The 20,781-nt window shown below is 48.3% G+C and overlaps 2 protein-coding genes across 2 annotated transcripts in view; both read right to left on the bottom strand.

Annotated features, from left to right (window-relative positions):
• Positions 1-4,455, bottom strand: part of ABL1 (ABL proto-oncogene 1, non-receptor tyrosine kinase) — a 155,130-nt gene extending 150,675 nt beyond the window's left edge. The window contains exon 1 of the mRNA XM_075015159.1: positions 2,726-4,455. Within this exon, the coding sequence (XP_074871260.1) occupies positions 2,726-2,861 (136 nt within the window). The 5' untranslated portion in view covers positions 2,862-4,455. The remainder of the gene's footprint in view (positions 1-2,725) is intronic.
• Positions 4,456-9,847: 5,392 nt separating this feature from the next.
• Positions 9,848-20,080, bottom strand: EXOSC2 (exosome component 2). Its single transcript, XM_075015297.1, has 9 exons — positions 19,956-20,080; positions 18,275-18,376; positions 17,731-17,776; positions 16,309-16,398; positions 15,225-15,290; positions 13,988-14,056; positions 12,719-12,895; positions 11,446-11,574; positions 9,848-10,731 (listed from the first exon to the last, which is right to left on the bottom strand). The coding sequence occupies exons 1-9, from the start codon at positions 20,078-20,080 to the stop codon at positions 10,651-10,653; spliced, it is 885 nt and encodes a 294-aa protein (XP_074871398.1). The 3' UTR covers positions 9,848-10,650.
• Positions 20,081-20,781: the final 701 nt, after the last annotated feature.

The raw sequence follows: 20,781 nt of genomic DNA, 5'->3' as shown, positions 1-20,781 counted from the left end.
AATTAAGTCCCCTTATAAAATAAGTCTTGGGCACATTTACTTTAATAAACTTATTCACCTGCTATTTGACTGTGTTCCCAGAGAAGCCAAATCTTCAAAGCTACTTCATGTCCAAAAATGACACACACTGGTCTATTTCATGCTTGAACAAAGTTACTCTGAGTGGAATAAAAACGCTAAATAACCATTGTCAGAATCATATTTTCTCGCATAAGCAAGCAATAAGCAGCATATTGTCTCAGCAGACCTTCTGAATTCAAACTAAGTTCAGGATAAAGATTTAATAGAAAACACTTCAGCAACATATTTTTCTGTGTGTTTTTCAATGGGGAGACAGCATGAAACTAATCTTTTTTTTTTAATAAAATGAGTTAAAAATACATTTAACTAGCCCCAGAATCCCACTGCACCCCCACTTTTTTTTGGTGGGGCAGGGCTTTAAAAAAATCACATTTCTCTAGCCCAAAAGTCCACATAAACTAGGGTGACTAAACAGAAACTATGAAAAATTGGGACAAGGGATGGACGGGGGCAGAGGGGAGGGTGGAGCGTAATAAGCACCTTGATATGAGAAAAAAAATTCCAAATATTGGTCTGTCCCTAGAAAATTGGATATCTGGTCACACCAAGACAAATATAAGATACTAAGAGCCCAGTACTGCAACAATCTTTGCACAGACTAACTCCTCTACAGCTTTAAAACCGTTAATGCAGGACTGAGGCCTCACTGGCTACTTAGGACCACAGCAAAACTTGAGCATCCACAAAAGTTGTCAACTACACAATGTAAAAAGCATAACAATTCCCTTTTTCTTGTGTGTTATTACTACCGTAAATACAAGTGTTTCAGGAGAGGTGTGATATTTTCAGTTAGAATATAAGAACTGGGTCAGACCAAAGGTCCATCCAGCCCAGTAGCCTGTCTGCCAACAGTGGCCAGTGCCAGCTGTCCCAGAGGAGGTGGACTGAAGACAATGATCAAGCCATTTGTCTCCTTCCATCTATCTCCAGCCTCTGACAATCAGAGGCCAGGGACACCATTCCTACTCTTGACTAATAGCTTTTTGTAGACCTAACCTCCATCAATTTATCTAGCTCTTTCTTAAATACTGTTATAGTCCTAGCCTTCACAGTCTCCTCTGGCAAGGAGTTCCACAGGTTAACTGTGCGCTGAGTGAAGAAGAACTTTCTTTTATTAGTGTTAAACCTGCTACCCATTAGTTTCATTTGGTGTCCTCAAGTTCTTGTATTATGGGCACAAGTAAATAACTTCTCCTTATTCACCCTCTCCACACCTGTCACAATGTTATACACCTCTATCATGTCCCCCCTCCGTCTCCTCTTTTCTAAACTGAAAAGTCCCAATCTCTTTAGCCTCTCCTCATATGGGACCTGTTCCAAGCCCCTAATCATTTTAGTTGCCCTTTTCTGAACCTTTTCCAGTACCAGGATATCTTTTTTTAGGTGAGGAGACCACATCTGTACATAGTATTCAAGATGTGGGCATAACATAGATTTATATAGGGGCAGTAAGATACTCCTTGTCTTATTTTCTGTCCCTTTTTTAATAACACCTAACATCCTATTTGCCTTTTTGACTGCCTGTGCACACTGTGTGGATGTTTTCAAGGAACTATCCATGATAACTCCAAGATCTCTTTCCTGATTAGCTATAGCTAAATTAGCCCCCGTCATATTGTAAGTATAGCTGGGGTTATTTCTTCCCAATGCACATTACCTTACACTTAGCCACATTAAATTTTATTTGCCATTTTGTTGCCCAATCACTCAGTTTGATGAGATCTTTTTGAAGTTCTTCAGTCTGCCTTTGTCTTGACTATCTTGAACAGTTGAGTGTCTTCTGCAAACTTTGCCACCTCACTGCTCACTCCATTCTCCAGATCATTTATGAATAAATTGAACAGGATTGGTCCTAGGACTGACCCTTGGGGGACACCACTGGTTACCCCTCTCCATCTGGAAAATTCACCATTTATGCCTACCCTTTGTTTCCTGTCTTTTAACCAGCTCTCAGTCCATGAAAGGACCTTCCCTCTTACCCCATGACAACTTAATTTACATAAGAGCCTTTGATGAGGTACCTTGTCAAAGGCTTTCTGTAAATCAAAGTATACTATATCCACTGGATCTCCCCTGTCTGCATGTTTGTTAACCTCTTCAAAGAGCTCTAACAGATTAATAAGACATGATTTCCCTCTGCAGAAGCCATGTTGACTTTTGCCCATCAAATGTTCTTCTTTTATTCTTTACTATTGTTTCAACTAATTTGCCCAGAACTGAGTTGCCCTTCAAAAAGATGCAAAAAAGGTTCATCATGATATAAAGCATAGTCTGCTAGTGTCAACTGGTCCAAATCCTTTATACACAACATTCAAATAAAAAATTGAGACCTAAAAACCAAAAAGTTTTTAATATGTCTACCCTGGATAACATTGTGAAAAAATTGCATTCCACACAGTTAGCAACCCAAAAATGCCAGGTGGGGTTTCACAAAACTGGGAAACAGTAATCTATCCAAGAAAACAAAATTCTTACCAGCTGACCATACAGAGGGGTCACCAGAAACCTTAGGGAGCAAAAGAGGGAAAATATAAAGGCTAATACCCTTCTTTTAAAAGACATTTCACGCAATTTAAGAAATCAGTACCGTATCCTAATTTGCAAACTAACTAAAATCAAAAGGGGTACCAATTAAAACACCTACCATGCTCCACAAAGACATTGCAGTGGGGGCCTGCATGTCTAGATGATTCTTTCTTCCCTGCTCCTTTGATAAAATGCAGGGCAGGCAGACTTGGCCTCCTCTGGTCCCCAAGGACTTTTCCAGGCTGCTGCCCCATAAAGTAACGATAGACAATCTTTCCCCAGACAAGAACCGCGTGGAGACTGAGATCCCTGATCTTCTAGGTTGACAGAGAGTTTGGAAGTAAAATAACTTAGATGTGTGCATGTGCTGCCTTTACTGCATCAGCAAACAGCTCACTTTCTGCAGAGTTCAGTCAGGTGCACAAATTATTTCCACACTTCAACAACTGCAACAAGACTCTTCAGGTGGCTTGATACAAAGTAGTGTTACAACATGTTCCATTTATTTAGCAGTTACAAGTGTTACCAAAGTTTCAAGTTCTTGTTTGTATTGTTCACTGTATTCCAAGTGAGAATTAGTTCATCTTACCAATAAGGAAACCACATATACAGTCACCCAGGGCAGGAAATAGTCATTCGCACTGCACTCAGTGTCAGGATTTCTTTTTTTCCTTTTCTTTTGCATAGCACTTAGTAAAGGCCAAAAAGCCAGTGATTTGGCTTCAAGTATTATTAAACTCAGAGAGAGTCAAGTTTGTTAGAGTCATTTTTAGAGTTCCAGAGAAACAAACAAACAGGTCAAAGTCTCTGAGGATCCATAAGGACCTTTGAGTGAGGGGGCATATTTCAGTGGAACTTGCAGTCATCCAACACCAACAGATTTGCCTTCTCCGATAACAAGCTTTCTGCCACTCTTAATACCACTACCTCTGAAAAGCTCTGATTAAAGTGAAGCAGGTGAACGGGCACTTCAGGATGATTTTGGAGCAGAGGCCATAACAATCACCATGATGACATGGCTAACAAATACCCATCTGCAACCGCTCGATACTTATAAGGCAGAGAAGCCAACCTGGTCTGTTCCTTCGTGTTCATGAAAACACAGAGAGTATTCTATTCAAGCCAGGCAGGGCTGGTGGCAGGAAAGATGGCTTAGTCCAGTGATGCTCTCCAGGAGGAAGGTTTCTGCACAGCAGCCAGAAGAGGTCAAGCTGGGGTGACCGGGCTGGCTTCATCCCAACCGGGGAGCGTAACACTGCGAGAGGCCTGCTTGGTGAGTTACGGCTTCTGACCACCCCAAGGCTCCACGAGGAAGTCAAAGAGGCCAAAAAAACCCTAATCCCCACGTGTCCTGAATGGCCACAAAGATGGGGCGGGGGGGGGGAGTCCGATACGACAAGGGGCAAAAGCCGGCGGGGGTGTCAAATCCAGCCCGGGTGGAGGAGAGGCGCAAAAGCAGGAGCCGGAGGATGAAGCTCCGCTCGGGGGCAGAGGGGAGATCGAACGCCGGGAGGGGGAGAGTCGAGGCCTGAGCTGAGGCGGGAAGTAGCCCCGTGGGGTGGAGGAGGGACCCCAGAGGTACCGGGGCGGGGGTCAAGCCCGCCAGGGAACCGGGGGGCACTGAGGCGAGCAACGGGCCAGGGGCCCCCCCCGCCCGAGGCCGGCTGCGAGTTCCCGGCTCCCCCGGCCGGTCACATCCCCGCCCCGCCTCCAGCCGGCCGCCGCCGCCTCCTCCTGCCGCCTCGCCGCCGCGGGGCTCTCACCGGCACCGGGCAGGGGAGGGCGGTTCGCTCCCGGCTCGCTCAAGGAGAGAGGAGCCCGCGGTACACGGCGGCCATGACAGGAACCTGCGAGCGCCCGAGCGAGGCTGCGAGGGGCGGGGCACGCAGCGGGCGGGGCGGGGCGAAGGAAGGGGGCGGGGGAAAGGGAAAGGGAAGGAAAGAAGCAAAGCTGGAGGGGAAGGAGGAGGAGGAGGAAGAGGGGAGGAAGGAAGGAAAGGGGGAGGGGGAAGAAGACGGGAGGGGGGGAGGGAAAACGGGGAAGGAAGTCAAGGGGCAGTAAAGTGAGCCTGGGACAGGTGCTAATCTTGCTCTCAGAGTACTCCGCCCTGCACAGGATCAGGCCCACAATAAAGCTAATTACCACTTCCAGGGAGTTCACTGCTCTCACTGGGTGCTGCTCCCTTCTGTTCCGTCCAGCACCGTCTCGCCTTTATGGCTACGGCTACACGTGCACGCTACATCGAAATAGGCTATTTCGATGAATAACGTCTACGGCTGCGTCTACACGTGCACGCTACTTCGAAGTAGCGGCAGTAACTTCGAAATAGCGCCCGTCACGTCTACACGTGTTGGGCGCTATTTCGAAGTTGAAATCGACGTTAGGCGGCGAGACGTCGAAGTCGCTAACCCCATGAGCGGATGGGAATAGCGCCCTACTTCGACGTTCAACATCGAAGTAGGGACGTGTAGACGATCCGCGTCCCGCAACATCGAAATAGCGGGGTCCTCCATGGCGGCCATCAGCTGGGGGGTTGAGAGATACTCTCTCTCCAGCCCTTGCGGGGCTCTGTGGTCACCGTGGGCAGCAGCCCTTAGCCCAGGGCTTCTGGCTGCTGCTGCTGCAGCTGGGGGTCCGTGCTGCATATACAGGGTCTGCAACTAGTTGTTGGCTCTGTGTATCTTGCACTGTTTAATGAAAGTGTGTCTGGGAGGGGCCCTTTAAGGGAGCGGCTTGCTGTTGAGTCCGCCCCGTGACCCTGTCTGCAGCTGTGCCTGGCTCCCTTATTTCGATGTGTGCTACTTTGCCGTGTAGACGTTCCCTCGCTGTGCCTATTTCGATGTTGGGCTGAGCAACGTCGAAGTTGAACATCGACGTTGCCAGCCCTGGAGGACGTGTAGACGTTATTCATCGAAATAGCCTATTTCGATGTCGCAACATCGAAATAAGCTATTTCGAAGTTGGGTGCACGTGTAGACGTAGCCTACACGTCCTCCAGGGCTGGCAACGTCGATGTTCAACTTCGACGTTGGGCAGCACCACATCGAAATAGGCGCTGCGAGGGAACGTCTACACGCCAAAGTAGCACACATCGAAATAAGGGTGCCAGGCACAGCTGCAGACAGGGTCACAGGGCAGACTCAACAGCAAGCCGCTCCCTTAAAGGGCCCCTCCCAGACACACTTGCACTAAACAGCACAAGATACACAGAGCCGACAACTAGTTGCAGACCCTGTGCATGCAGCATGGATCCCCAGCGGCAGCAGCAGCAGCCAGAAGCCCTGGGCTAAGGGCTGCTGCACATGGTGACCACAGAGCCCCGCAGGGGCTGGAGAGAGAGCATCTCTCAACCCCTCAGCTGATGGCCGCCATGGAGGACCCCGCTATTTCAATGTTGCGGGACGCGGATCGTCTACACATTCCCTAGTTTGACGTTGAACGTCGAAGTAGGGCGCTATTCTCATCCCCTCATGGGGTTAGCGACTTCGATGTCTCACCGCCTAACGTCGAAGTTAACTTCGAAATAGCGCCCAACATGTGTAGCCGTGACAGGCGCTATTTCGAAGTTGGCGCCGCTACTTCGAAGTAGTGCGCACGTGTAGACGCGGCTACTGGGTGCTGCTCCCTTCTGTTCCGTCCAGCACCGTCTCACCTTTATGAGACCCACTCTTGCTCAGACTGCTCCCCAGGTTGGAGCTCTCGCCTGAGCCATCCTGCTTGCTGGGTCACTACTCTCTCAAAGGACTTGCCCACATGGTGAAATTGACTAGAATAACTGGTCCACTGTGGAAGTGGATTAAGCTAAGCTAGGAAAAGATGTGCTTCTATTTCAAGAAAAAGAGCATCCATAAATGGCATTATCCCAGAATAGCTATCATGCTCTAAATTCACCCAGTACTTTATCCCAAGACCACTTCCCTGTGTAGATGAGACATAAATGTTACCTTCCCCTGTTAGGTTATAACAAACTGTAAATTGTACATGCCTGTTTAGGGACTAACCCCGTCTATGTTATTTACCATGTACCAACAAAGTCAACTGTATTTCATCACATTATTCCCTGTAATACTCTTTTGGGCATCTGGTAACATGAGCTTCACTCCCTGCCTTGATTTAGAGATGTCACTGGAAGCCCTGTGCAGGATTATTTCTCTCCTCTCACTGTTGATTTGCTCTTCCCAGAGGATGGGCTGCAAGCTTGGTGTTTCTTTTCCAACAACACAAGTTCAGGAACCTGGCAGCATTCTGTGAATGCAGCCATCCAGCTGATCCCCCTGAGTCAAGCTGTTCTCTAATGCTGTTTGCAGAATCTATAAATCCTGCTGGTGGCTATTTTAGACATTTTGACTGTCAACTCCTTGGGGTAAGAACTGCTCCATCTCTGCTGCAGAGAGAGACAAGCCCAGTGACAGTGCTTAAATATTGCCAAGTCTTTGAAAAAAATCAGTTCCAAATTTTAAACTCTTTGCCCATCCCCAGGGCAGCTGACAAGGCAGGCTCATGGTCCTTCATGAAAAGGCAGTGGTTTCTTTCTGACAGTGATCAATCCTCTTCTCACAAAAGCTGGGATTTTAAATTATACCTAACAGAGTTAAGTACCCAATTTTAGTGGGAGTTAGAGACCACTTACCCTCAGACAGATGCCTTTGAAAATGCTAGCCTAGGCTCATCTCCGTCTTGCTGCAAGGGATTGAGAAGAGCAGGAATCAAAGAAACCTATTCATATAAAGGAGTATATGGTTCAGGAATTCAATAAAGAGACTATGAGAACCCAGAAATGCCCTTTGCAGGTGGCAATAGTATTAATGAGGCTAATTCAGTCAGAGTGGATGTGGCCCACTTCCAACATCGGTAAGAAAGTGAGAATACCTAAATGGGAAAATTACTTATTGAAATGAGATCACCATTCCCAGGCCCTATTTAAACCCATTCTGATCATGTCAAATTTGCCTGTGAATTCCAGCTAGACAGTTGCACATTGCAGTCTGTTTTGGAAGGGTGTTTTTCAACGACGGCAACTTCCGAACCTGTAATGGGTCCAGGGAGGTTCGAGTGCTCTCCTACTGGTTTTCATAGATTACCACTCTTGATGTCTGATTTGTGTCCACTTATTGTTTTGCAAAGAGACAGTCAGGTTTGTTCAATGTACATGGAAGGGGGGCATTGCTGGCAGATGGTGACATATATCGCCTTTGTGGGTGCGCAGGTGCACAAGCCCCTGATGGTGTGGCTGATGTGGTTATGTTCTATGATGGTGTCACGAGGGTAGCTATGTGGACAGATTTGGCAATGGAGTTTATTGCCAGGATTCATTTCTGGGTTAGTATAGGCAGGTTAGTCTGTTTCAACCAAAACAAGGAGTCTGTTGGCATCTTAAAGAGTAACAAATTTATTAAGGCGTGAGCTTTTTTTTTTAAAAAAGTCTTTGAGGTGTTGTTACTGGATTCCTTGATTTGCTGAAGCAGACTAACCCACCCGGGTACCTCTCTGAAACTTGTCATCAGAATTTAGGAGCCAGTTCGGTGCACTAGCAGGATTTGCACAGACCACTGGCGACCTCTACTGACCATTAGCAAAATATCAGAACACGTGAAAGGAAAAACTCTTACCTGCTGATGCTTCTGTTCAGCGGCCTCTGCCCAACACCAGTGGGTTTGTTACTCAGCTTCGTATTAATTGATGTGTCAACACATCTTCAAGTGCTTAACATGCCCAAGGAACTTATCTAAAAGACGGGAACTTCCTACACTAAACTTAAAGGGAAACAAAAGCTCAGACCTGAAACAGACTGGATTTGTAACTCTAAAGCCATCTCTGGCTGCAGATCCACCCATATAAACGTGTGTGATCTAAATGTGTACATGAGAGGAAGATGTGGGTGATGAAATAAACTGGGGCATGGAAGGTGGCCTTAAAACAGAAACACCCTACAGGCAAAGACATAGAACATTTTCTTCTTCCTCTAAAAATGGAAAGTGAACACTGACCATTTAATAAGAAATCCACTCAAGAGGCCCCAAATGCCCCTTCATTCTTGAACCTGAGCCTGCTGGGGACGAGAGGAGGCCCCATAGTTACAGTAAAAGGTGAGGGACAGGGAGATGGTTCTGGGCTCTAATTCCAAGCCAACCAATAGTCTTCACTGGCACTAAGCTCAGTTGGAAGTTGATTTCTCTCACATCTTTCAACCATATTAGCTAAACCTCTTTCATGCAAGGTGTGGCCCATCTCCAATCCCCATCCTGCCAAGAACCAGACCAGGGTGCAGTGTGCACCTGCCAGAAGTGCAGAAATATTTTACATTCACAGAGCAATTTTCATATCAAGCCATTTCTCAGTGTCAGCTGACCAAGCAGTAATTTCATATCTCAGCCCACTTTTAAGCCAGGTGTTCAATGTGGTTTAAAAGTAGAGAGGACAGAGAAGGATATAGGGTAGAATGCAGGTAATTCACCTGGGCTCCTTTTACCTGAGTCAACCTTCCCGTGGAAACAAGGAACCATTGCTGAATGGTGTCTTGCTAATTACATTGTTCTATGCCCAACAGCATTTGAAAGTTACATATTAAAGCAAAATTCCCCAAACTCCTGTTCCCCCAACCCTGCCTGCTAGCAGCAACAAACAAAATCTTAACTCTCAGTGACTCTGATAAAATATAGTCAGCTATCATACAAGGAAAATAAATGTTGCTAACCAACCAGAGGTGCAGTGCAAGTGTAAGGACACCCCTGTGGTTAATTCTTTTTGGTTGTTTTCCTCCATGATTACTTGAATGGCAGAGGTGCCAGCATCACCCACAGGCAGGTTTTAAAGAGCCAGTCTATTCAGAGACTTTTCCTCACAGTTTGATGATGTTTGTCATCAAGTTTAGTAGCAAATGCTTTGAGCGCTCACATGCAAATAATAGGTCTGGTCACTCAAGGTTTCTGGGCCTTGCTACATGGAGGGCATTACACCGAACATGCAGCATACTCATTTAATAGCTGTGAGCAGAAGATCAAGTGGAGGCTTAGCTGAAATTCTACAATCTTGAGTAGAAACTGCCACCTAGTGCTTAGTCAAAGGCAACTGCAGAGGACAACACAAAGAAGACTGAAAGTAAACAGAAGCGTATTTCCCATAGAAAGTCTTGGAGCAAAGGTTCCTGCAGGAAGGGGCTGAGCAGAGGATTTTCAATAGCCCTATTCGATTAAATGACAAACAGGGAAAATTTAAACACAAACCACTCTCAAATTCTCTCTCCAAAATATTATTTATTGAAGATTTGTTTTTAAATCTCTAGTAGGAAACAGCAGCTGAATCCTTCATGACCAGAGGACTTCCCAGTGTGACCTACAAAATAAAACGCTTGTAATCCTTCCTGTGCACATGGGATGAAAAGACAACTTTTGCACTGGAGGATCAAGGCAGCCTGGCTTGACTACTAGCTATGGGCACTCAGTACACAGTGAGATGGACACGCAGCACCAGCAGGGTTTTGTACTATTCTGTGTTCTTTATTGTAAGCAGAGAAAATGCAGGGCCTGAACACTCGAATCCAATGTGTTTGGAAAGGGGCAAAGAGATCCACACATGTTCTGAGTCCTGTCCTTTGCAGATGCATAGCTGCAATGTAGGTTTTGAAGGGACAAATGTGTCTCTTGAACAAAGGACATTTTGGTAGAGTTCCCATCACTGTCAAGATCAGTCACTCGTAGGCCTGGCTACATGATCCTTCTGGAGAAGGGGACAGGACAATAAAGCAAAAGAAAATACCTTGTTTCCTCATTCCTCTAACACTGCCAACCACATGAGGGGCACTGAAGAGGCACATCATCTACCATGACAGCTAGCATAGCAAGCTACATCCCACTGGCAGCTGCTCTGCATAAAGGCCAGTCTGCAGGTTGAGGCGTTTCCTTCACCCTACAAACCAGAAGGAATCCTTGAAGTGAGACAAGGGAGTCAAGATGTGGGAGCTCTGGAATGATATTTAGGGGGCTGGGGCAATGCAGGAAGTTGGGGAGTCAATGCTGCTTTGGTGAGACGCAATGCCTCCTTCCCTCATCCCTCCAGATCCAACAGCCTCTGCCGGGTCTCCAGCACAACCTCTTGCATCACCTCTGGCTTGAGAATGTCCTTGATCTGCAGGGAAAAGGAGAAGAGAGACGTTTGCAGCTGTGATCCTCGCAAGTGAAGTGATTCCCTCTCATTTTTTCCACTGACAGGCAGAATAAATTTTATTATCTGCACCAAGGCATATGGGGATATGCACCACCAGTAGAAATATACACTGCCAGCTGGGGGTGCTCTTCTAATCAGCTGGGCAGCTCTTGAATCTCTCCTGGATGGTAGCCCAAGCACTCAGCTTACAGGGAACCCTGGTGTTGACTGTATCATACCCAGCTACAGAAAGTCTAAAACCAGAACCTTCCAATGCTGAAAGAAGATGTGAATGTGGGTGAGAAAAGACAAGACTCTGAGCTTCCTGTTTGTTGCATGTGAGACAGAGCTACCTCCTCCTTGCCCCACCCTCACTGGTGCAATTCTAACCTCAACAGCTTTGAGGATGGAGCTGCTCTTCCACCAGAGAAGAAAACTTTTTTGTCGCCAGTGAAGGAAGTAACTGTTTCTATGGAGTTCATGTTGGATCTGACCAGATGTAGGGATCTTCAACCCAAACCCATCCCAAACTTTCCAAAGCCATCTGGTTCATGACAGGGGACATCACACTGCCATTTCCTACCAGGGTCTTCCTGCACCCCAGGAAGTGAAGGCATGCACTAGCCTGTTGGCTTTGGGTAAAGTGGCATGGCCTGTGCAGCAGGGAGTGAAGGAAGCAGCAACTAGACTCAATACCTGATGGGGAAGGGAGGCCTCATAGCAATACAGAATGCTGGTGTCGTAGAGCATCAGCTTCTGAGCAACCAGAGCCAGGATGCAGTTTCGGAGACGTGAGATCACCTCCCGGTCGTGTAAAGAGACTGGCTGAGAGGGAAGCAAGGACAAAAGGGAAAAGAAACCAAATGTGAGAAAGAAAGGGATAAATGTGCAGGGGAATACTGGAGATCTACAACAATCAAAGCCTCACTCCAAGCCTAAAACCACATCCAGTAACTCGTTTCACTGAAAGTGAATTCAGATTGTTACGGGGGCAGGGAAAACCATTAGAGCAAGGACCAGAAGCCATGAATAGTAGGTTCTTTCCACACTGCCAGGGAAGGAATGCGATTACAGTCAGCAGCTACTCCACTGCCCATGATATGCTCCACTGTAAAAGAAGCCTGGCTGTTCAGACAGACAACACTTTGTCTGAAGGTTTCTTCACCCTCCACCTTTCCACACAAAACTCCATGTCTTGGGCAATGTTCTTCCATCCCAAAGCTGAACTGTAGCTCCTTTTGGACCTGACTGATGCTATTCCTTAACTAGCTGATTGTGCCAGGCCTGCAGCATGTACCAGAGGGGTGAGAGAAATCGTGACCAAGTATTAACCCCTGGCATCTCACACAGCAGCACAGACTATTGCTATGAAGCTATGCGGCTATCTCCGTGCAAGGAAAAGACCTTGGCAATCGCCGCACACAAGGCCACTCATCCCACACAGGCAGTAAAAGGCACAGTCCGTGCTTTTAGCTAGGATGCACGTGGCTTAGTGATCTATTTTAAAGGGCTAGGAATTTGGCTAGCAGTTCACTGTGCGTTACAGATGTGAACAGATCACGGGGGTGCTGAATGAGCCAGCTGCGGTTGAGAGGTGGTTCCTGGAGACCTGCCTGCTCCTGTGATGATGGCTCTTTTCCTTGTTTCCAGCCTTTAATTCACATTAGCAGACAGCTACAGATATAAATATTTCCTTCACTTGGGCCACCCCCGCGATATTCCACAACTGTGAATAGGAGGGGAGATGCTGCTGTGACACTTTATTCTCACTACAAAATGTTGCAAGCCCTTAGGTCAGCACTCTCCCGGATACCGGTTCCCTTTACCATTGGTACATGGGTTCTGTTTCTTGGTGTCAGGCTACTGAAATAGAGCTTGATAAGGAGGCCTTTTGAAGAGCCTCCATTATCTCCATTTCCCAGATGGGGACAAATCATCCCAACCCACCACTGAAGTACTGTTGCCTCACCTCCAGGTTGGTGACAAAGCCCCCTGCCTCTTCATCCTTCTGTTCAGCTGTTGGGTAGATCCAGATGAAACCATTGTTCCCAAGGATCACAGAGGCCCCACAGGGCAGTTCATGGAAATGAGTCTTCTGGCGTTTCACAAGGGAGGGAGAGACCTGAACGAGCACACCTTGTCCAAGCTGAAGAGGAGAGCACAACACTTAATATGAGGGGGATGTGGCCAGATTGTTCACACCAGCTCCACCAGTGGTCTAGGAACAGGGCTGGCAAGAAATTTTGCCAGGCACGGAAGCAAGCCAGTTCCAGGTCCCCCAGAAGGGGCGGGGCTTCAGGCGGAGCAGGGCTGGGGCTTCAGCACCACTGGGAACAGAGGGTGCACAATGCCAAGGGCTCCACTGGCAATTTAAAAAGGCCAGGGGCTCCGGCTGCTGCTGAGCTAGTGCTGGCAGCTGCCCTGGGTCCTCTTAAATGACTGTGCCCTGGGACAGCTGCCTCCTTCCCGCCCATCAGCAGCCCTGTCTGGGAGCCAACCAAATTCAACTCAGTGTTTGCTATCCCCATTTCCCAGATGGGGACATCAAGCCCACACTAGGCACTACAGCATGCTGGGATGATTAACTAATACCAAACAGTACTTTGAAGAGGGAGTGCAACGGAAGCATTCAGCTCATTCCAACACACCACCCAGCGCTCCAGAAAAGCACTGAGTGAGAGAGGCGCCATTTAGTGGCACATTTTCCCATTTGATACAGTTGCTCTCCGCCTGCTACTCTTTGTTCAGTAATCACACTCTGCTTTCAAGTGCTAATATCCCACATCTGACACCCCTGAATTGCAGTCTGCATTCAAATGGCCCATCAGCTTATTTCAACCCCTCAAATAGAGTCTGGGGGGCAACAGAGAGCAGGAAAAGCCACAGGTGGTTCCGGAGAGACAGAGCTGTTGGGAAGTTTCCACTACAAGTGGTTTCTCCCCCGGGTTTCGATACCCAGCAGGCAGTTCACACACTAACTGCTGCTAAGGAGGGTCCCAGGACAACGTGACAAGATTCATTTCACCCTGGCGGCTCTGTATTTTAAGTCATTTCTGGCTCAAGTGCCTCCATGTCCCCAGCCCGCAGACATAGATTAGTAACTTCTTCTTGTTCTTATCTCAAGCCCTTCATGCAGAGTGGCCCACACTCAGGAGCCAGGTCAGTTCTGAGAAGCCGGCCCGTGAAGCCAAATAAATTCCAGTGACAAGGAAACGTGGCAGTTTGCCCGGTCCCTCACCTTCCCATATTTCAGACTCCGCGTGTGCAGTGACACAGCCCCGTCAGAAAATACCGCCTGGACTTCTGCCTGGCAGTGCTGCTTAAGGAAAAGAAACTCTGCCTCCAGCCGGGCCCAACAGCCTCCCTCCCTCACCTCCTACTGCTTCTGCTGGGCAAGCCACAAATGAAATGTTCAGGTAGAGTCTTCCCTTTACCCACAGCTCCCCCACCCATCCCTTGTAGTGCCATCTGACTGTTTCCTTGTCATTTCAGCCAGCCACGAGGCTCAGAGCTCACTCTTTTTTCTTGGCCTCATGCTGGAGCATGCATCACAGGCTATGGAGTCTGAAAGTGGCATCTCTCCCCTCAAAATGACCCAGCCCACAAGCTCAGGTTCATCCCCGGGCTAGTACGCCAATAATTAGTGAGGAGGGATGCAAATGTGCAGAAGCATCAAACTGGTGATGAAGGATTTGAGGAACAGCAAACAGACTGGGAATAAGTCCATTTTAGTAAGCCTGGGAGACCACCAGAGAAGACAAATACAGGGTCTCTGTGTGAGTGTCTCCAACAAAGGCCAGCAGATGATCTCTGCCTTCAGGCATGATGTGAGTGCGCTGTTTCCCTCCAGTAGCCATCTTAGGACAGATGCTGCCTTCAAAGGACAAAGTTACAGCCTCCTGGAGGGCTGCCCAGTGCTCTTGCCCATGATACACATATAGTTGGGCAAAAATGGGACATAAAGCCTGACAGAACTTGGGAGGTGGAAAAAAAGATGAGCAGGACCACCAAAGAGGTGGGGTAAGGGGACAGCTGCCCCAAGGCCCAGCAACTTGAAAGTGCCCAAGGCGCCTGGCCACTGCCACCACTGCAGCAGCTGCCAAAGCCCCAGGCCCTTTAAATGGCTGCCCAGGCAGTTCTGAAGGGCTGGCTGGTGGAGGCTAGCCCCCCGAGATCCATCCTTTCTGCCAGAGGTTCTGCCCCTTCCAGCAGCCCAGAGTTGTCTCCCCTCACTTTGCCCAAGGGGCTGGGAATCCTATTGGTAGCCATGAAGGAGGATAGAACACCCTTCAAGTCCTGTGTTCCTGCCCCACCTGTTCCAGTCAGTGGTGGAGCAGAGAACTCTTCGGTGAGGCCAAACATAGGAAGCAGGAAGGTTCATGTTCTGATGAACTGGGAGTTAATCTGCTGGCCTTCGGCTATGCACCCAAGACCCACGGGCATCTCCTGCGTAAACGGAAATGAAGAAAGGATACACTGATAAGATCCCCTTCCTGTAGATAGTCCCTCATTGCAAGCTCATCCTCCGCTGATCTCCTCCTCTGAAAAGCACAAAGAGAGGGAAGTTATGTGCAAGAGTAATTGATCCCCTTCCGTTTTTCTTCTGTCCACCACTCAAAGCTCTGTCACCACAGGCTATGGGGCACGGCTTTACCAGATCACCAAGTAGAGCACCTGTCTTGCAGTTCTAATCCTATCACTTGCCGCCTTCCAAAGGAGAGCCTGCTGCTGTTGCATTTTGATTGGGCAAGACACGAGAGAATACACTGTCGGACCAATCCTGCCTGAGCCGGGTGAGGGTAGCTGACTGGATGGAACCCCATATGTCTCTTCTGTCTCAGAAAGCCATGATTCTCACAATCCAGAAATGTAAAACATGCAACAGCTACGTTAGGAGACGCGCCTTTCTGTGGTGGTTGGTTTCACCGGGTACAGCTACAAGTCAAGGTGGGAATGGGACTCAGAGTTTGAGCAGACATACCCGTGTTAGAGCTGATGAGGCTAGCATGCTAAAAATGCAGCATACACAGCAGGAGGGGACAGCTGGCTATTTCCCCTGGGAAACACGCACTCAAGGTGGCTGCAGCTACAGGCTATTTTTAACACGCTAGCTCCATGAGGGTGAATATTGGTAAACCTGCCCTCAGCAGGTCTGCCAACAGGGGATGGGGAGAGACAAAGGGGACAATTGCTCTGGGACCTGACAATTCAAAAGGGCCTTGCCCAGAGGTCCAGCAATTCTGTCAGCCTCCCCAACACTAGAGCTGGGAATTACACCACCAACTCGAAGCGTAGTCCTGCCCATTGAGGGTATCAGTTATGCAGAAACAATGACACCAAGTGATGAGCTGCCTTTGTGCAAAAGGTCTTGGAAAGGGTATAGCAGACTAACCTGCAAACTTGCAAGCACAGATGAATTAGCTGGACACTCACAACAGCAGGTGGGGAAAGAGGTACACAGCCTCACAGCAGTTCATCTCAGTGCCTAGCTCCTTACATCTGCTACTGTTGAGCAGCAAGAGAGTAATCCAGCAACACACTGCTGGGGATTTCACTCACCAGCTCTCCTCCTGGTAGGTTCATGGATGAGAGAAGCAAGACTGAATCCAGCCGGGCGTTGGTCTCCACCTTCCATCTTTTCTGCTGAACCTGAGGAGAAGGAGAGAGAAATTTCTCAGCTAGTTATTCGGAAATTATAGACCCACAGAATACTAGAACTGGAAGGGAACTCAAGAGGTCATCAAGGCCAGTCCCCTGCCCCTCACAGCAGGACCAAGCACCATCTACAACTACATCACCTCTTAGATAATTATCCAATGTGTTCTTAAATTTCACCAATGATGTAGATTCTACAACCATCACAGGCAACTATTTCAGTACTTAACCACTCCGACAGTTGAGAAATTTTTCCTAATGTCCAACCTAAACCTCCCTTACTGCAATTTAAGTCCTCTGCTTCTGTCCTACCAGAGGCTCCCTCCTCCTTATAACACCCTTTTAGGTACCTGAAAGCTGCTATCCTGTTCCCCTCTCAGCCTTCTCTTTTCCACACTAAATAAACCCAGTTCTTTACATCTTCTCTCATAGGCCATATCTTCTAGAGTTTTAATCATTTTAGTTGCTCTTCTCTGGACCCTCCCCAATTTCTCCTCATCTTTTCTTAAATGTGGTATTTACAAGTGGACACAATACTCCAGCTGAGGCCTAGTCAACACAAAGTGGAGCGGAAGAATTACTTCTCGTGTCTTCCTCACAACACTCCAGTTAATGCATCCCAGAATCGTTTTTGCAACAGTGACACACCATTGACTCATACTTAGCTTGTGATCCGCTATGACCCAAACACATGTTCATCAGTGGAATGGGACTTTCAATGGCCAGAAGGACCACAGTCCCCAGCAATCCACATCAACCAAAGTACTTCACACAGACAAATGAAGAGGAAAAAGTGATGAAATTTGTCTTGTTCTCTACTATCTATGTGAATATACCCCACCCAGTACAGACATCCACTAAGAACATTAACAGGTGGCCTCAGGCCCAGATGTAGCACACAAAACCAATTTGAACTAAAATTTTAAGACTTCAACTACACGTTACATTAACACAGCCCCATTAATCAAGGGACCTGATAGCATCTCCATTCTACAGATAGCCAATGACTTCCTTAAGGTCACACAGCAGCATAGCCTGGAGAATTCAAGATCTTACAATAGGAAAGGCCCAATACAGTAAGGTGCTGAATTCGCCCAATATCCTGTGGCAGTCCCTAAAAAACCTGGATGTTAAGGTGCTGGGTGTATTAGGAACATAATAGATCAAACATAGGTGCACCAGTGACAATCCTGTGTAGTCACTACAAAACTGTACAGCTAACACTTATGTTTTAAGTGTAAGGCAACTGTAATTCTAGTTTTAGTATGTTGTCAGGGAAAATAAGTCATTAACACTGAACGGCAGCCAGGATCTCCTTCACCTTACCTCTGTGATTCTCCCAACCACAATGTCACCAACTTCCCCATTATACCTGGGAGCAAGACAAAACCAAAAATTCTGGTCAAGCAAACACAAGCAGGGCCAGCCTGGCAAGAGCACTTGAGTGTGTACAAATGGTAGCATCAGTGTTTCCAGAATGGATATTTATTTCTACAAATTTAAAATTGGGTTCAGACTAGGACTGAGTGGATGCAATTTTCTGGTCTGTGTTACACAGGTCAGATTAGCTGATCCAATGCACCCTTCCGGTCTCACAATCCACAAATAATATGGTTATGGAATTCACTAATCCACTGTAGATGGAAGTATTGATCTGATAAGAGTCTGGCCATTTTTCCATTCACCCCCAATCCATTTTAAATGTCTCCCACTGTTGGCCACACACTGAGACCATCTGTTGGCTTATGCCCCTTCTAATACCTTTAACTGGGAAACACAGTTCTAGGAATTGGATCACCCCATATGAGAAGGAGCATCCGATTTTTAAATAGGTTCAGAAAATGGCTTCTGTCTCCAAGCCTGTTCTCACCTGGTTTTCAGAGCTTTGACACAGATCAGTTTGTTCACTCTCTCCACAGCGCCTGCTACAGATGCTACAAGTTTCTCATCTCCCATATACGTGCCATGGCCCCTGCCATAAAAGAATACATTAAACATCCAAATATAACATCTGCCATCCCTACCGCCCCGGGGCAAGCCAATCGATGTTTTCACAGCCCAGGCTTAAAGTAGTCACAGAGTTATTAAGAGAAACGTTCCAAAATGCCCTAGGATTAAAAAGGGCTATTTCCCCCGTCTCTACGGATTTGTCTTTCTCTACCCAGCTCCCAGTGAAGAGTTTGTGAAATAAAGATACACTCAGGGTGTGACACTGCTCAGCCTTATTCATGTTCTATACAAGTGGTGTAGCTTTAAGTGAGGGTACATCTACACTTACCAGAAGATGGATGCAATGGCAGTCGATCTTCCGGGCTTTGATTTAGTGTGCCTAGTGGGGCCAACACTAAATCAAATGATCAGAGCTCCACTGTCCCCTGGTACTCCTAGCAGCTGTGAGAAGTAAGGGAAGTCAATGGGAGAGTTTCTCCCATCAATCTCCCTCTGTGGGGATGGCAGAAAAAGTCAATTAATGCAATTCCCACAGCTGAAATTGCCAATCTTAAATAGATTTTTTTTTTCTCTGTAGTGTAGACATGACCTAAGACTGATCAGCCTCTTTTCCAATACTGCTCTAGAGAGAGTGATTTAGGGCCAGCTCTAAGCATAAGACAAGCAACAGTCTGGGGCAATGAGAAGTTTACAGCCAGATCTAAAAAGCCCATAAGGTCCAACCCCAGATGGGCAGTAAGCGGCCTGTGGCTGGATGCATTTGGTCAGTTAGCACATGGTGGACCACAAGGCATTTTGTTTACATGATGGTCCACAAGTACAGCTGTTTGAATGGTGAACCACAGCCAACAGGTGCTGCCAGTGGCCATACCCGCAACTGCTCAGGTAAATAACCTGTCTGGTGGCCTACCAGGGGCTAACCTTCTTGGACTGCATCCTGCAGGCTGCTTATTGCCCACCGCTAGCCTGACCCCATCCCCCATTCACCAGCCAGGTGAGCCCCAGGGCAAACCCAAGCGACTTTTCAGTGGCCCCCAGAGGACAAGCAACTCACAATGACTCAAGGCCTGAACTCTTGCTCGGAGCCGCACTGCCCACCCCTGAGGAGAAGCTGTTTTCTGCAGCTCGGCTCAGGGGAAAGAAGGGGGCAGGGAAGAAAATACAGCTTCTCAAAACACCTGGGACTGCAAGGGAACTCGGGTTCCCAGAAAACCCTGCCCCTGGGACCCTCTCCTAAAACCCTAGGAACAAAGGCGTAGGAGAGGCAGTGTGGCCCCACTCCGTGGGGTATAAGGGGCCTTGCCCCACAGGCTTAGCTGAGGGTGGCGGGAAAGCAGAGCTGCCACTGGGATGTAGGGGGCAAAAGGACGCTGCCCCACAGCTCACGTGCTGAGGAGGGAGACTGGCTGCACCGTAGCGCCGGGTCGGGGTGTGTGTAGAGATAAGGAACTCTGACCCATATCCGTGCCTGGCGGGGCGCGTAGGGGGCAGTGCCGCAGCCCCTCGTTCGGTAGGATACGGGACCCTGCCCCACAGCCTCTATCTCGGAGATGGGGGAAGGGCCCACCGGAGGGAGAAGAAACCTGGCGGAAGCCCCTCACCTCATGTAGCCCGTGTCTGTGGTGATCGTGTCCCCCGGAGCCACCAGGTGCTTGTCGCTCTCCCGGGCCAGGCTCTGACCCACGAGCTTACGAGCCACCGGCAACCGAATTTCTATTGCCGCCATCTTAACTCCTGGCAGATTCTGGGGCATCGGTGCCTGTCTGAACCAGACCGCCTTTTCCGCCATGTCTGTTACTGGCAAGAGCGTGCGTAAGAGCGGCCCTATTAGCTTGGGGCGCCGCCATCTTGCGTGAGGTCCTGGAGAACCTCAGCAGTGAAGAGGCTTGGGACGCCATATTTGATTCTGGCAAAGAGCGCAGGGCTCAAAGGGGGGCCGGCGGGGGCAGGTGCAGGGCCATGTTTAGTACTGGCAAACTGCTCGGCTCTGATGCACTCCCATGTTGGATGTGGGGTTTGAGGCTACGCGAAAATTCCCCTCCCCCAAAACAGGTCACGTGTTGGTAATGCGCGGAGCCAGTATTTCATAGTGAACACGCTGTGTACCCTAGTAACCCTGGGCATAGGGCATATTCAACCCCACAGCCTCGTGGAGCCCACGGGCCGTATGTGCATGGCTAGCACTGGCACAGTGGGCAGCCATCTGCCCGCAGAACCATGGGGAACAGCAAAGTCGCATTGCCAACTCTTACAATTGTGCCATAAGGCTCTTGCTACTTACTGTTTTCCCCAAAGCCACCGGTCCTTCAAACCAGATCCCAAAGCACTCAACAATCCAGTCAGACACAGACTGCCTTGCAGCTCCCGCAGAAACACCACCCAGGCTGGAGCACCGCAGGAGGCGTCCGACTGTGGTGCTCAACCGCT

Source organism: Carettochelys insculpta, chromosome 21 (assembly GCF_033958435.1).
Source record: "Carettochelys insculpta isolate YL-2023 chromosome 21, ASM3395843v1, whole genome shotgun sequence".
NCBI classification, from domain to species: domain Eukaryota; kingdom Metazoa; phylum Chordata; order Testudines; family Carettochelyidae; genus Carettochelys; species Carettochelys insculpta.
Note: the sequence above shows the minus strand (reverse complement) of the source record. Positions and strands in the feature narration are given on the sequence as shown.

What these genes read in the sequence shown, in the direction of transcription:
- EXOSC2 (XM_075015297.1), bottom strand. Translation starts at nt 20,080, where the DNA reads ATGGCGGCAATAGAAATTCGGTTGCCGGTGGCTCGTAAGCTCGTGGGT. An exon ending in TGGTTGGGAGAATCACAGAG is followed by an intron (nt 16,399 to 17,730) that starts GTAAGGTGAAGG and finishes CCTTCTCCTCAG; the next exon opens with GTTCAGCAGAAAAGATGGAA. An exon ending in ACCTACCAGGAGGAGAGCTG is followed by an intron (nt 15,291 to 16,308) that starts GTGAGTGAAATC and finishes TGTGCTTTTCAG; the next exon opens with AGGAGGAGATCAGCGGAGGA.